The sequence below is a fragment of the Anopheles bellator genome, chromosome 2 (genome assembly GCF_943735745.2).
Source record: "Anopheles bellator chromosome 2, idAnoBellAS_SP24_06.2, whole genome shotgun sequence".
Taxonomy (NCBI): Eukaryota; Metazoa; Arthropoda; class Insecta; order Diptera; family Culicidae; genus Anopheles; species Anopheles bellator.
Genome location: NC_071286.1, coordinates 36,831,289 through 36,844,980, shown reverse-complemented (window position 1 = coordinate 36,844,980; position 13,692 = coordinate 36,831,289). Strand labels below are relative to the sequence as shown.

Here is a 13,692-nt window from a genome sequence, read left to right as displayed (position 1 = left end):
TTAAAACCAAAAATCGACCATTTCGACCAAGTTTTGCTTCCGCCGGGACCAAATTGCATCCCTTGCTGTGTGGGACTTTGCGCATCTGCGTTCACGCGTGTGTATGCGAAAGCATTTGCGTAGCACAAAAAGTGCGTTGAAACGTGGCGCAAGAAAGGAACCCACCACTAAATAGATATAAAACAGGTAAAAAGGATGGCGAAACGAAGCAACGAACGACTGTTGGTGGCGACCGGACACCCGAACACGGCTCGGTTGGCTCGATTTTAAAATGCTATGATTTGTGTCCCTCAACCGCGTCTCATTCAGCGGCCGGCAGTCTTGTTGCTAGAGTATGTCTGTGTGTGTATGTGTGTGATAAAGGGAACATCGGAAGGAAGCGAATTCCCTCCGGTCTGCTTCACGAATCTTCATAATTAGCTCTTTTGCTCTCTTCCTCTAGTGCCAATCTATCCCTCCGTGCCCCGTGTGTCGTCTCTATAGATTTTTCCTGCTATTTTGATCCTCGTAAGTGGACACTCTTTCAAGACGCGTTGTCGTTGGTTCGTCCTCTTTCTCTCTCGCTCGACTGGAGCGAATTTTTTGCGCTACTATTCCCTGCCGGCTAGTGGTTTAGGATCCCATTCGATGCTCGTCCGTTCCCTCGTTCACTGAAGCACGCCCATTGCAGCAATCGTGCGCCATCAGTGATTCGTTAGCTTCGTTGCTGTCCCTGGTGATCGACAGTGCGCGGGATAACCGCAGCTTGGCCGACGGCGGAGGCTTCATCTCACTGTCTTCCTCCGTTTGCTCGCCTCCGTTGGAACTCGTGAGCTTATGTTTGAGCACACAGCGGTGGTGATGCTGTGGCGATCGCTGTTTCGGTTGTTGTTCCCCAGCCTCAGCGAACTTCGCACTGACCACCATGCTGTTAATGATATCGTTTTCATTGCTTTGCGTTCGTGCATCATTCATCACCACGGCCAGCGACGGGGGACGGGATGGGAGCGGTGACGATGATGGTGCTGCGCTCTGGGACGGAGATGGATCACCACAGGCGGGCGGTGAACGATTCAGTGGATGACTCGTGGCGGAACCACCGGAGTACGACGACATCGTGAGAAGGATCGTCGACGGGACGGGCGACGCTAGCGTCGCTATCGTACTCGTAGCACCAACTGTGGCCACTATCGTTCGTACAGGCAGTACCAGACCTGCACCGGCGCCACCGAAGGATGATGTTTTGGAAACATGCTCATTGGGCGTGCTATTGGGGATTATGCTTCCGTGGCTATTGCTCTTGGTTGCTGATTGTTTCGAGGCCGAACCACCGGTGACGAGGATCTGTTTCGCCGTCTCGACCGAGTGGGATCGCTTTGCTGTAAAAGAGTTCGTAGCCAACGAATGTTGGCGTGGCACGGAGAACGGATGGCCACTGCGTTGATGGTGGTGAGCAGCGGATGCCGCGGCAACGGCTGCCGCCAGTGCTTTCGCTGCCGTCAGGTGCGCTTGAGGGTGAGCTGTTTGGTAGGAATGACCACCGAGCAGCATGGCCGCACCGGCACCGCCGCCACCAACAGTGCTGCCGCGGACGATTCCATTGGAACTAGCGATCATAATTGATGTTGACGCCGGCGGTGCGGACAGTAGCCCGTTGTTTAGCTTTGCCGTAGCAGCGGCCACCATCGCTGCAGCGAGAGAGTTTGAGGCATGATTTCTGACACCACCACCCCCGGACAGCTGGAGCATGCCGGGGCCGATGCTACACACGACGGACGAAGACGGCGGCGACGAGGTGCACGATAGGGAGGATGAAAGCAACGGCGAAGAAGTAGAGGGAATCGGCATCAATCCGAAGGAAGTTTTGGTGCAACTGCTGTTGCTGTTGCCAGTGCTTCCGCCGGTGACGATACCGGTGGACACCAAACTATTGCCGAATTGGTTCGCAGTGCTATTCGCATTGCCAGTGTTGTGTTTGAGGGTGCTACAGTCGGATTTGTTATTTGTTTTGTTACAGGTGTTGACGATGCTGGTGCTGGTTGCGTAACTACTACTACTGTTCAACAGGTCTCATTGCGTCTGGAACTGTGGCATTGTCGCATACATCATTGGCTGCTGGGAGGATGCAGCGGCCGCGGCTGCGGCTGCCGCAGCTGCTGCCCCATTCGTCGCCACCGTCGGTACAGTCTGCATTCCCCAGCCGGTAGCGGCCATATTAGGCTGCATCATACGGTACCCTGCAGCAGAAAGGATAAATTCATAGTATTGAGATCAGTCAAACGCTCGAAGTTGAACCTCTCGCGGATAGAAACAAGATCGTACCTGTGGCACCAGATTGTTGCGGGGCCGCAGCAGCGTATGCCGTCGGATATGCGTAATATCCCTGCTGCATGTACTGGGTTTGTATCTGAGGGTATGCGCCCTGGAAAAAGAATCAAGGGGATATGAAGAGGATGTCCATTGCGACCTAACAGTCGCGCGCTGTGGCACGACAGCCCATGCCACTCACTTACCGGGATCCAGTATGCACCAATCTGGCCGTAGGCGGGCGAGTAAGGATACTGAGCACCGGCAGCGGCCGCGGCGGCCGAAGCTTGCGAGAGCTGCGTGTTGGCACTGTGCTGATGGACGGCTGCCAGATTGGCAGCGGCTGCAGCGGCAGCAGCCGCATTTGGCTGCATTTGTTGCAGCGGGCTCACCATGCCGCCGTTCATACCGATCATCCCGGAAGCAGCGGCTGCAGCGATCGCTGAGGCGGTCGCATTGTTGATACCGTTGCTGTTGACGTCCCCACCGTTCTCTTTGCCCCAGTAGCACTTCACCGGGTGGCCCTGCACCTCACTGTTGTGCGTGCCTTCGATGGCGCGTGCTGCTGACTCCTTGCTGGCGAACCGTATGAACGCGTAGCCCTTGTCCTTGAATACCCGCGTATCGTGTATGTGTCCAAACTGGGCAAAGTGCTTCTGGATCAGATCATCGGTAATCGTGTTCGGGGGAAAACCTCCACAGTACACAGTCGTGTTGGTGGGACTGGTGTTGTTATAGATCTCTTCGAAACCAGGCGTTTTGCCACTTTTGATACCTGTTTTTTGTAGAGTAAAAAGATTGACACCCACAGAACATTTAGCATTTAATCAGTAATGCACTTAAACAAAGATGAAACCAAATAACTTTCGAAAAACATGTTGCCTGTAGTATTGATGTACAAATAATTTAGTTTACATTCCTTTGCTGTGCACCGTTTGGACAGGTGTTGAAAGAGTTTATTTTTTATCCGCAATGTAAATGGATTTGAATGGTAATAAAATGTAATAGTGACGTCTTACCCTTTGAATTTTCACGCGGTGCTGGGGGCTTGCGGGTAGACCAGTTGGTGCGAATCGAGCGCGAGCCCAGCCACTGTCCGTTCATCATCGCGATCGCATTTTCGGCTTCAGCCTTCTTCACGAACGACACAAACGCGTAGCCCCTCGATTTGAGTGTTTGCGGGTCGCGCACGATGCGACAGTTGGAAATCTCCCCGAACGGAGCAAACGCCTCACGCAACGTTTCCGTCTCGATTTCCGGACTGAGGTCACCGACGAAGATGTGATAGTGCTGGCTGGTGTCCGTTTTCGGCTGGTTGCCCGGGCTGGTGGCCCAGTTCACTTTGATTTCCTTCTTGAGAAAAACGCGCTTGTTCATGGCGGCGAGCGCCGTCTGCGCGGACGTGTGGTTCGCGTACTCAATGAACGCGTACGGATCATTGCTCGCCTCCCGGATGATCTTGCAGCTCTTCACCGAGCCCATCTGGTTGAACAGTGTGCACAGCAAGTCCTCGGTGACCGATGTGTCGAGGTTGCCGACGTACAGCGTCTTCGGGTAGGATTCTTCTGTCATTTTTCTGTCGTTTGCTCCAAAGGCACAGCCTTCTTGTAGAAAATGGAGTTAAAGCTTCGTACGTATTCCTTCCAACGAAACGTGGCCAGTTGCACACGAAAGAGTTGCACCGATTGCTGTTCTTCCAAACTAACTCTTCCTTCCTGCAAACGATGGGTTTGTGGTGTTTATGTTTACACTCGAAGTACTTTCGCCTTTGGTTGCCGTTAATGCGGTTTGTTTTTACAGCAAACGGGAGCTTACCGCTTACGGCTTTTTATATGTTTCACTCCAACAGGATACGCTGAGCGCGCACCACAGGCTCAACACACCACATTCACATAAACCACCGCGCAACTGCCGCATTGACCGATCACTACCCTGCTCTTGGTCTGCTCTTTTTTTTTTCTTCCTTTCTTTCCTTTTCTCTCACTCACTCTCTCTCTCTCTCTCTTTCTATCTATCTCTCTCGCTCTCTCTTTCGCTCTCGCTCTCTCTGTTTGCAGCAACTCTAACTCTCCACTGAACTTGTTGAAACACTTGCTCAGTAGATTCCGGGCAAAACTGCCCACACCGTAGTACACGCGGCTGACGATAATGCTCGCCCGAGTTTGTCGATCTCACTTTGATTGTTTCCCGATGCCAACCGATGCCACTACTGAAAAAGAATAGAAAAAGGATAACGGACTCGTCTTGCAGCAATCAAAACTGTGCCGACCATCTTCACCACCATCATCGCTGCCAGAACCTAATCCTTAGACACACACGCAACCATCCCCAAAACAGCACATCCAAATGTTCATGCGGACACACACCTATCACCGTACACCGGCCAGTCTTCAACCCGTCCCTTCTTTCGCGCACGTTCGATCCTCTTTGCTCTCCTTTGTCGACGCACACACGGTGAAGCTTTTACCTTTGGAGGTGTTGTTTGTCTGCTCTCACGCACAATTCGCGCAAACCACCACAACCGCACGCACGCATGTACAAACGCACACGCAAAGCCTCGGGAACCAACTGGAAAACTAGATTTCGTTGCTCCTTTCCTAAAAATTTTTCAATGTACAATCAACTGAACTCAACTCCACTGCTCAGGACACGGTGTACGAGACCGGCCGCCTACTGTGCCACACGTTAAATGGCAATGACATCTAGAGGCAATGGAGGCTGCGAATTCAATGTAGAAACCCACGTATCGTTTTTATTTTCTCTCGCTCCTGCTCCACCAGCTGCACTCCCGCCACGCACGGTAAAAACTGGCTCTTTTACAACCAGCAGAACCAGCCAGGCTGCGCGAACAGGCACTGCTGGCCAACAACCTGCACCGCCACCGCACACCAAATCGCCTGTTCACCTTTTTGCTTTCTTCCTTTTTCCGACACCAACGACCGAGCGAAGGAATAAACACGTACCACCAGCACGAATTTCAGTGCGTTCGATTTGGCGAACGGGCACACTTTTCCAGCGGCGAACGGGCACGGTACACGGCGATGATCTGCGACGAAACAGCACAGACTTTTCGCACCGCAAATCGAAACGAAGGTTCCACTTTAATCCCGGGACGTCTTCGTTGCCGTTCCCGTTTTCTCCTAATCCGTCCGTCGTTTTGCTTCACCTTTCCTTCTGCTGCTTCAGGCTAAAAATTTTAGCGTTCTCGATCCGCTGATGTTGGCAGCAATGGCACAGAGGCGCCCCGGTGAAAAAAACATACACTATTTACTACTGCCACACGCCTGACTTTTGCATCGATGAGCCGTAACTTTCGGCACCGCGCTACATTTTGGAGTGTACAACACTTGCTAGCGAATGAAAGTTTTTCGGTACTCTCCTTCGCTACCAGCACAGCATCCTTACGTGTCGTTGAGTATTGTATTTAGCCTATTCTTAAGAGGCCGACTTTTGATTGCACCGGTCTTATCGTCGTTGTACACACAACTCACACACCGACACGGTAAAGCTTACAACTTCCTTTCTGTGCAATGTTAAATTAACAGCATGGTTCTCTATGTCCTTCGCTAATTTAATCCTGTTTTCATGTTGTTGGTTGCGAATGCCAACCATCTGTTGAAGAACGGTATCTATCTGTGTACAGTTTTCACCGGGCCCGCAATTGCATTTGTCCATCAGCTGGTGTTCCACTGTTCTGTTGCAACAGAATGGCCACTACTCGCCGATCTGAACCGTGTCCTTTCCAGCAAATATGGCACAGTTTGCCGTACCAGTTTTTAGTTTCATTCAACTTTAACAAATGTTACCATCGTCCCAGTATCAGCAGCTTTTCTAACTGTAAATCTTTTCCACCGATGCACGCACACACTATCTTTCGACACAGTTCAGTTGGCCACCTGCGGAACTTACCTTCAGGAACACGCCACAATCGTCCGTAGTGTGCGTGTGGTGTTAGATAAGAAACTCGAGTTTCTCTCGACTCCGTCTTAATCCGCATGTTCAAAGCTTCCTCTTATTGCCATTGTTGTCGCCGACTAAAGCCGCCGACATAGCTAGAAAACTCCATCGCTAGAACACTGGAGTTGCACGTGGAAAGTAATCTCTGTCCAGTTTCGTTGCATAATTTCGCTATCGCTATATCTTAGCACTACTCAAGACGGATCCAAGAAGTGAGCACCGCCAGTATAAACACAGCCAGGCACCCCATTGCTGATGAAAGCTAGAATCGTAGCCTGCTGCACCACGAAGCAGCAGTTATGATCGGCCGTGTTAGTCATCGAACCACTGACGCAGGGGGTTTTTGGCCATCAATGAGCGAAACGTGACCGTAATGAGCGGAATAAGGCTCCACAACCGCTCTGCCCCCGTTTGTTGACATTCTTCGACGGAACAGTGAAGCCCACGCGAGGTGATGTGATAGAGAAAGTAGTGTTTTATTTTCTCAAAGTTCCATTTAACGGGCAACAAGTTTCTATGCGCCGCGAAAGTAGGGGTCCCGAAAAACGAGCAACACTTCTACATCTGCGAGGAAGTTCCTGGCACCCAAAGGCTCGAGTAACGTGCACTAGTGTTGTGGGCCCGTTTTACGCGTTTGATTTCGTGTCGTTATCGGACAGCGTCGTCAGCTGGGCTAGGAAGGAAAGTTTGTGCTTCTCTTTTTACGCGGCCAAGAAGCACTTTCCCCAAAAAACACGGAACCAACACAAGGGTAGCTAAAAACGAAAACAGCATACACATCAGCAGCAGCAGTCGCACCACCACAGACAAGCATAGCACAGTGGCCGAAAGGCAAAATCTTCCGCGCCGTCCTCTCGGAAACAACAACGACCCGAGTGCGACAGAGAGCGACGTGCGCGCGCATCCGTTCGGCCGCGAGGGTGAGCGAGTGAGACGCTCGTGGGGGCCGCTAACGGTGTGCCGCTACGCTACGTTTGTCATACGGTAAACAAACGGCGCTCGCCAGCAGCCCACCGCCCGACCCGTCTGTGCTTCAGACAGGCGGGGGCATTTTCGCGCCCGAGCGTAGGCGATCTCGCCAACACGAGAACGCGCGCGCTTCCGAACACTCCCAAACGCAACAGCCACCACGCAACCGCGTTCCCGCGCGGGCCGGGTGATTGTTTTGATGCGGCTGTTGGTTGCGCTCGGTACGATCGCGCCGCCCGCCGACCGCCTTCGGTCAAGCAACGGGAAAACCGGCGGTCGTTGCCCTTTTGCGAGACTCACGTTGCGCGGTACGCCACGAAGGCGGCCACTTATGGCTGCTGGGAGTCCAGATAGCAGCCCCCAGCACCGCAGAGACGAGCGGCCATAGAGAGAGAAAGAGAGAGCGGTCGAATCGGAACGATCATCGATGGAAGGGTCACCGGAAACGGACGATGAGGAGCGCGTGCATCCGCGTGTCATCATTCACATCGACATGGACTACTATTACGCGCAGGTCGAGGAAGTGCTCAACCCATCGCTGAAGGATCGGCCATTCGCCGTGAAGCAGCGGTTCTGCGTCGTCACGTCGAACTATTTGGCGCGGCAGCATGGTGTGCGGAAACTGCAACCGGTCAAGGAAGCGCTCGCCGCCTGCCCCGAGCTGGTGCTGGTGAACGGTGAGGACTTGACCAAGTATAAGGAGATGTCCGTGAAGATCAACGAAATTATGCACCGCTTTACGCCGCATGTCGAAAAGCTCGGCCTGGACGAGAACTATCTCGACGTGACGGAGCTCGTCGCGGAGCGATTGGAGCTGCTGGACAACGCTGTTGCCAGTGGTGAGAAGCCAAACGATGCTAACCGTTCCATACGTGTCGTTGGTATGGTACATCCTTCTCCGGCGCAACCGCCCCCGAACCCAACGACGATCAGCGGGGATCGCGAGGATTGCTTAGGTTGTCAGTGTGGCTGCGAGCGTCGATTGGCGCTGGCAACACATTTAGCGAAGGAGATACGCGACTGTATCTACCGCGAACTCGGGCTGCGCTGCTGTGCTGGAATCGCGCACAACAAACTACTCGCCAAGCTGGTCGGAGCGGTCCACAAACCAAACCAGCAAACCGTGCTGCTACCGTCCACTTCTGGTGGCGCTTTTCTCGCCTCGCTCGGATGTGTTCGTACCCTTACCGGAATCGGTGAAAAAACGGCCCAAACACTGGGAGAGTGCTGTGGTGTTACGACGGTGACCGAGCTGCAGCGGGTGGAGTTGGAGCGGCTTGCCAAACACGTCGGGCATGAGCAGGCTGTGCGGTTAAAGCATCTAGCGCTGGGCCGCGACGACACACCGGTCCGGCAGACGGGCAAACCAAAATCGGTTGGCCTGGAGGACTCGTGCCCGTCCATTTCTGTGCGGGCCGATGCGGAAGAAAAGTTTCGTCATCTGCTGGTGCGTTTGGTGAAGAACATTGCCGACGATGGGCGCATACCGATTGCGATCAAGGTGACGATACGCAAGTTTGATTCGGCCAAGCGCACCACACACCGAGAGTCGAAACAGGAAAAGCTGCTACCGTCCATGTTCCGACACGCGGGCGGCAAACTCGTGCTGGCGGACGGTGCCCAGGAGAGGATGCTGACCATCGTAATGCGCGTGTTCGAGCGGATGGTCGATCTGCGGCAACCGTTCAACATAACTCTGTTGGGGCTGTCGTTTTTTAAGTTCCAGGAGCGACGTGTCGGCAGCAAATCGATTGCCAACTTTCTCATCAAAAAGTCCGACATTGAGGTGCAGTCGATCACAAATCTAAGCAACGAATCGATCACGCTTAGTGACGTCAGCTTCAGTTCGAACAAGTCCCTCACAGCGATGGACTGTGAATCGTTCTTCGGTGGTGGTGGCTCCTCTGATGCAGGCTCGCTAGCTTCCCTATCCGGGTCCGAGTCGGATGTTGAACCATCGCCGAAGAAATCGCGCCGGTTACTGTTTCAGACTCGCCGTAGCAAAGATCGTCGCGAAGATGAAACCACTCTCAGCAAGCTCCGGGTGGCGGATCTTCGTTTGAATTCCAAAGAGTACGATCACGAACTACCATCAGCGGTTAGCACGTCCACGGCGCTGGTAACTGCAGGAAGCTCCACAGTAACCTCACCATCCACCCTATCGCCAACATCGACGCCATCGCCCAGGAACGTCTCCGCGATCCGGTCCTCGCTAGATTCGCCGATGGAAGTTTCTCCGAGTGGGAACCATTTATCAACCCAGCAACAGCCACCACTGCAAGATTCATTCTTTCGTGATCGCCACTACCCGCTCCTACCAGGCGCCACAGTAGAATTCATCGAACAAATTCCGCTCAACCATGTTCAGCACAGTAAAAGTACAAACATGCTTCCTCCGAACGTGGATCGGGAAGTGTTCCACGCCCTTCCGACCGATGTTCAGCACGAGCTACTCAGCAACTGGAGACGAGCAATGGGTCCTGCGGTCACTGGTAGTGGCAGTAGCGGCAGTAGTGGCAGCAGTAGCATCATGGGTGCAGGACATGCCAACACCAGCCCCGGGGGCAGCAGTAGTGGTAGTAGCAACGTAGCGGGTGCAAGTGCCAGCGGTAATCCGGTAGGGCCCAATGCCACCGGCACGGCAACGGGTGCCAGCAAGGCTGGCACTAAAAACACCCTCCATCGCTACTTCGTTAAAAACACGTAGCATATCTCGTTATCTCGTTATATTCTATATCGTGAAAAAGTTTCCGGTTGCCGAGTTCTTCTCAATTTGCTTCCGGATGCTTCGAGGCGGCGATCGGTTTGTGGATTTTTGATTTTGTTTTTGGTTCTTGTTCACTTTTAATTGTTTTTAACATATTTTGTTTCGCAACATTCTCGATGAAAGGATCGGTTAATAGCTACGTAGCACGTATTTCGGGACTCGTGCCCTCGGTTGTTTAGGACAACCCTCCGACCAAACTAAAAGTGCACACTCTTCGCTGTCCATTCTCGCGCGCTAATGTCTTTGTTTCAAGCTCTAATTTTAGGAATTGTAATTCTCCTTACATTTGTATATACTCCCAAAATTGCGTCACATGAGTATCATTACACTGTTGTTTTCCTACCGCGCTCTCTCTTTCTGTCGTTTTCATAGCAGTCTTTTAAATGAATCATTCCCGGTTGGAGAGAAGAAAATGTTTAGCGTAAAAGAGAAAAAGTATATAAACCAAACGGCAAAAAATATATTTATAACACAGCAAAACTCACTTTTCTTTTACTTCTCTACCTGCAAAACACACATTACGAATTGCCTGCAGTTCGTTGCGATCGAAGTACCGCGTCACACCGTTCGCAAACACACGCCGGATCGTGAGATTCACGTTGCAAATGGCGCCGACAGCGAGGACACAACGATTGATCCGATTTGGTGACCGTCAAAGGAAAACGTTCGATAGATTCGGTTGTATTTTCGCGTCGCCGTCGTGGCAGCAGCTCGACCGAAGCGACTTGAAGAAGTTCACAAAGCTCCGTAGTTGAATCGGGCCGTCCTTCGGTCGGGTGTATGGCGGATAGCAGGAAATAGTCTTCATCGTCGGTACACTCTACGGAAAGCTGTAGTAGCCACGTGTTAACGTTGAGCTGGGCTTGCTGGTACACAGCGTGGCGTAACATGAGAGCCCGTTCGATGATGGCGGTTGACTGGTTACAATCTGCAAGCGCTGATAGAGCGCTCGCCGACGACGAACAACACCGATAGAAATGATCGGTTCCTACAAACATAATTTTAACATGTTAGTTGCATTGAAAGCTTGTAGTGGAAGGGAAAGTCTTACCAAAAAACGTCCAACTTTCTTCCACCAAAAACGGCACAATCGGCCACAGCACCTGACATAGTGTGCGATAGGTATGCGTGAGAATGGTGGCGACATGGGCATGCTCTTGCTCAGTTCCGCAGTACAGTCGATCTTTTACAACATGCAGATATAGTCCGGATAGTGTCGACAGGCAAAAGTTTAGAATGGTTGCTGTCGCCCGATTGTGTTGATACGAATCGTACAGCTCAAAAACGGTTCGATGGAAGTCGTTCAGCTGCTGCAGATAGTACCGGTCAATGTGGTGCAGCGTTTCATATTGAATCACGTGCCGTTCATCCTTCTCCAGTGGAACTCCGCCAGGTGCCACGACACCGAGCAAAAATTTTAAAATACCGCGTAGCTTCTGTACGCTTTCGCCTGATGAGGCTAGAAGTTTGTGACTCACTGGGATGGACGTGTTCTGGATGGCATGAGCACAAACCCACCACCGTAACGTATCACACCCGTACTGAGTAATGATGTCGGCCGGCGAAATTATATTCCCTAGTGATTTGGACATTTTCAGTCCGTTCTCGTCGACGGCGAAACCGTGCACGAAAATCGCTTTATATGGTGCCTGGCCACGATCGGCAACACTCGTTAGCAACGATGACTGAAACCAGCCGGTAAACTGATCGATCCCTTCGAGATAGAGATCAGCCACACGATCTCTTCCCAGTACCGTGCGCCACGAAACTCCGGAATCGAACCAAATGTCCAATATGTCGTTGCCTTTTACGAGATGCTCCCGAGTGGTTTCTACCGGCAGCTCCTTTAGCAGTTCCTCGGAAACTAGCTCACGTACGGGCGTTGTCCACCAAAAGTCGATTGATGACTCCTTCATCAGGCGTGTTTCGATTGCAGACAGCAACGATCGGTGAACGATCGGATTTTTCGTGCGTGCATCGTACAGAACCGGAATCGGTACACCCCAAGCGCGCTGCCGCGAGATACACCAGTAAGGACGCTTTCGTAATTGTCCCTCCAGTACCCGTTTGCTCACGTCCGCAGATGTTCGGGGGAAAATTTCAACGTCACGCACTGCTTCCAAGGCGGATTGCTTGAGGCTGTTCGTATCGATAAACCACTGATTGCTGGCACGTAGCATTACGGGTTGTTTCGTACGCCAGTCGATCGGATAGGAATGCTCGATTGAAGCCAGTTTGAGTGTAGCGTCCCGTAGCTCCTCCGTTACGATCCGGTTACCCTCAGTTAGGGCGAAAGTGCCAACGAGCGCCGACGGTGCCCGATCGTTGTAACACCCGTTTTCATCGATCAAACTTTTGACTGACATTTGGTGTTCGAGACAGACCAGAAAATCGTCCGGTCCGTGTGCAGGCGCCGTATGAACCAGACCGGTACCCTTTTCCGCTTTCACATGCGCCGCCGGTAGGAAAGGTAGAAGTTCATCGTTGTTTAGAGGATGATGGTAGCGTAGCGAGCCCAACTCGCTTCCCGAAACAGTTTGCAGAACATCGAAATGTTGTCCCAGTTGCTCGGATAAATAAGCGACAAGATCTTTACCGACGAGCAGAATTTCACCAGCCGCTGATCGAACCAGGCAATACTCCAGTAAAGGATTGTAGCAAATGGCCTGATTTGCTGGTAATGTCCATGGTGTGGTGGTCCATATTACAGCATACACTTCAGCATTGGGAACTGTTGTTCGCTCGATCGCGTGGCAATCGGTGCCACGATTGACTAGGCGAAGCTTCAAGTACATAGAAGGGCTTACGTGAGCCTCGTCGTATTCTAATTCTGCCTCGGCCAGAGCCGTTCGTGACGATGGTGACCAGTAAACGGGTTTAAGGTCACGATAAATCAAGTTTCGCTCATGCAGCTCATAAAACAGTCGCAACTGTTCGCGAATGTACGTTGGATCGAGTGTCCTGTAAACTCCCGTTCCGGCTTCGTCCCAAGCAGCCGTTACGCCCCACGATTCGAATGCATTCCGTTGTCTGCTGATCGTTTCGAGAGCGAAACGCCGAGCGTTGTCACGAATCTCCGGGGCTGACCGGCGATATTCCTCGGACGAGTTTTTTCCCTTGCTTCCGAAAGCTTCGAGCGCCTTCAGCTCGATCGGCAACCCGTGACAATCCCAGCCGGGCACATAGTGCACTCGCGTGCCACTGATGATTTTGTGCTTCAGGATGAGATCTTTCAAAATTTTATTCACCGCATGTCCCATGTGCAGATCGCCATTGGCGTACGGTGGACCATCGTGCAGAACGAATTCGTTCTCGACCGGCAGCGCCGAGCGATTCCACGCATAAAGTTCACTAAAACATTTCTAGTACGAATGAAACTAGTGAAAACATGAGCAACAATGTATTTTGGTCAGCGCCTTACTCGACGTAATCGCTCCTCCACGTCGACTCGCTTTGCTGCGCTCAATCGAGAGGGAAATTTAGTTTTCGGCAGGTTGATTGTGTTGGTGTATTTTACTTCCTCTTTGGCAACATTTTTCGTGGACAAGTAACGCCCCGTTGAGCGGAAACCGGTGGCCAATCGGGGGAAACCGTAGCGGTTTTGTAACATTTTGGCCCACACGTTTATTCACAATGAGATTACGGGGCACCGGGAAAAGAAGGACGTTTGTTTTGATTAAGTAGCGCCATCGCCAAACGTCACAGGACAGTGC

At 52.1% G+C, this 13,692-nt stretch overlaps 3 protein-coding genes across 4 annotated transcripts; 1 reads left to right on the top strand and 2 right to left on the bottom strand.

The window, feature by feature from the left end:
* Positions 1-1,757: 1,757 nt before the first annotated feature.
* Positions 1,758-5,446, bottom strand: LOC131208384 (nucleolysin TIAR). The gene is made up of 5 exons (XM_058201117.1): positions 5,192-5,446; positions 3,306-4,495; positions 2,493-3,061; positions 2,302-2,401; positions 1,758-2,216 (listed from the first exon to the last, which is right to left on the bottom strand). Exons 2-5 carry the CDS (start codon positions 3,856-3,858, stop codon positions 2,050-2,052), a joined length of 1,389 nt encoding a protein of 462 aa, XP_058057100.1. The 5' UTR covers positions 3,859-4,495; positions 5,192-5,446; the 3' UTR covers positions 1,758-2,049.
* Positions 5,447-7,512: 2,066 nt separating this feature from the next.
* Positions 7,513-10,448, top strand: LOC131208102 (DNA polymerase iota). 2 transcript variants are annotated; one of them, XM_058200750.1, is made up of 3 exons: positions 7,513-8,049; positions 8,122-9,746; positions 9,804-10,448. In XM_058200750.1, the coding sequence occupies exons 1-3, from the start codon at positions 7,640-7,642 to the stop codon at positions 9,917-9,919; spliced, it is 2,151 nt and encodes a 716-aa protein (XP_058056733.1). In that variant the 5' UTR covers positions 7,513-7,639; the 3' UTR covers positions 9,920-10,448. The 2 variants fall into 2 exon arrangements, with proteins under 2 accessions (XP_058056733.1, XP_058056731.1); XM_058200748.1 differs by having other exon boundaries at positions 7,513-10,448.
* Positions 10,049-13,589, bottom strand: LOC131208101 (isoleucine--tRNA ligase, mitochondrial). The gene is made up of 4 exons (XM_058200747.1): positions 13,401-13,589; positions 11,031-13,341; positions 10,465-10,967; positions 10,049-10,355 (listed from the first exon to the last, which is right to left on the bottom strand). Exons 1-3 carry the CDS (start codon positions 13,587-13,589, stop codon positions 10,498-10,500), a joined length of 2,970 nt encoding a protein of 989 aa, XP_058056730.1. The 3' UTR covers positions 10,049-10,355; positions 10,465-10,497.
* Between the last annotated feature and the right edge of the window lie 103 nt (positions 13,590-13,692).

Coding starts and splice junctions, on each gene's coding strand:
- LOC131208384 (XM_058201117.1), bottom strand. CDS start 3,858: ATGACAGAAGAATCCTACCCGAAGACGCTGTACGTCGGCAACCTCGAC. Junction 3,062..3,305: donor ACCGCGTGAAAATTCAAAGG/GTAAGACGTCAC, acceptor TACAAAAAACAG/GTATCAAAAGTGGCAAAACG. Junction 2,402..2,492: donor TTGGTGCATACTGGATCCCG/GTAAGTGAGTGG, acceptor TTCTTTTTCCAG/GGCGCATACCCTCAGATACA.
- LOC131208102 (XM_058200748.1), top strand. CDS start 7,640: ATGGAAGGGTCACCGGAAACGGACGATGAGGAGCGCGTGCATCCGCGT.
- LOC131208101 (XM_058200747.1), bottom strand. CDS start 13,589: ATGTTACAAAACCGCTACGGTTTCCCCCGATTGGCCACCGGTTTCCGC. Junction 13,342..13,400: donor TGGAGGAGCGATTACGTCGA/GTAAGGCGCTGA, acceptor CATTCGTACTAG/AAATGTTTTAGTGAACTTTA. Junction 10,968..11,030: donor AGAAAGTTGGACGTTTTTTG/GTAAGACTTTCC, acceptor TTATGTTTGTAG/GAACCGATCATTTCTATCGG.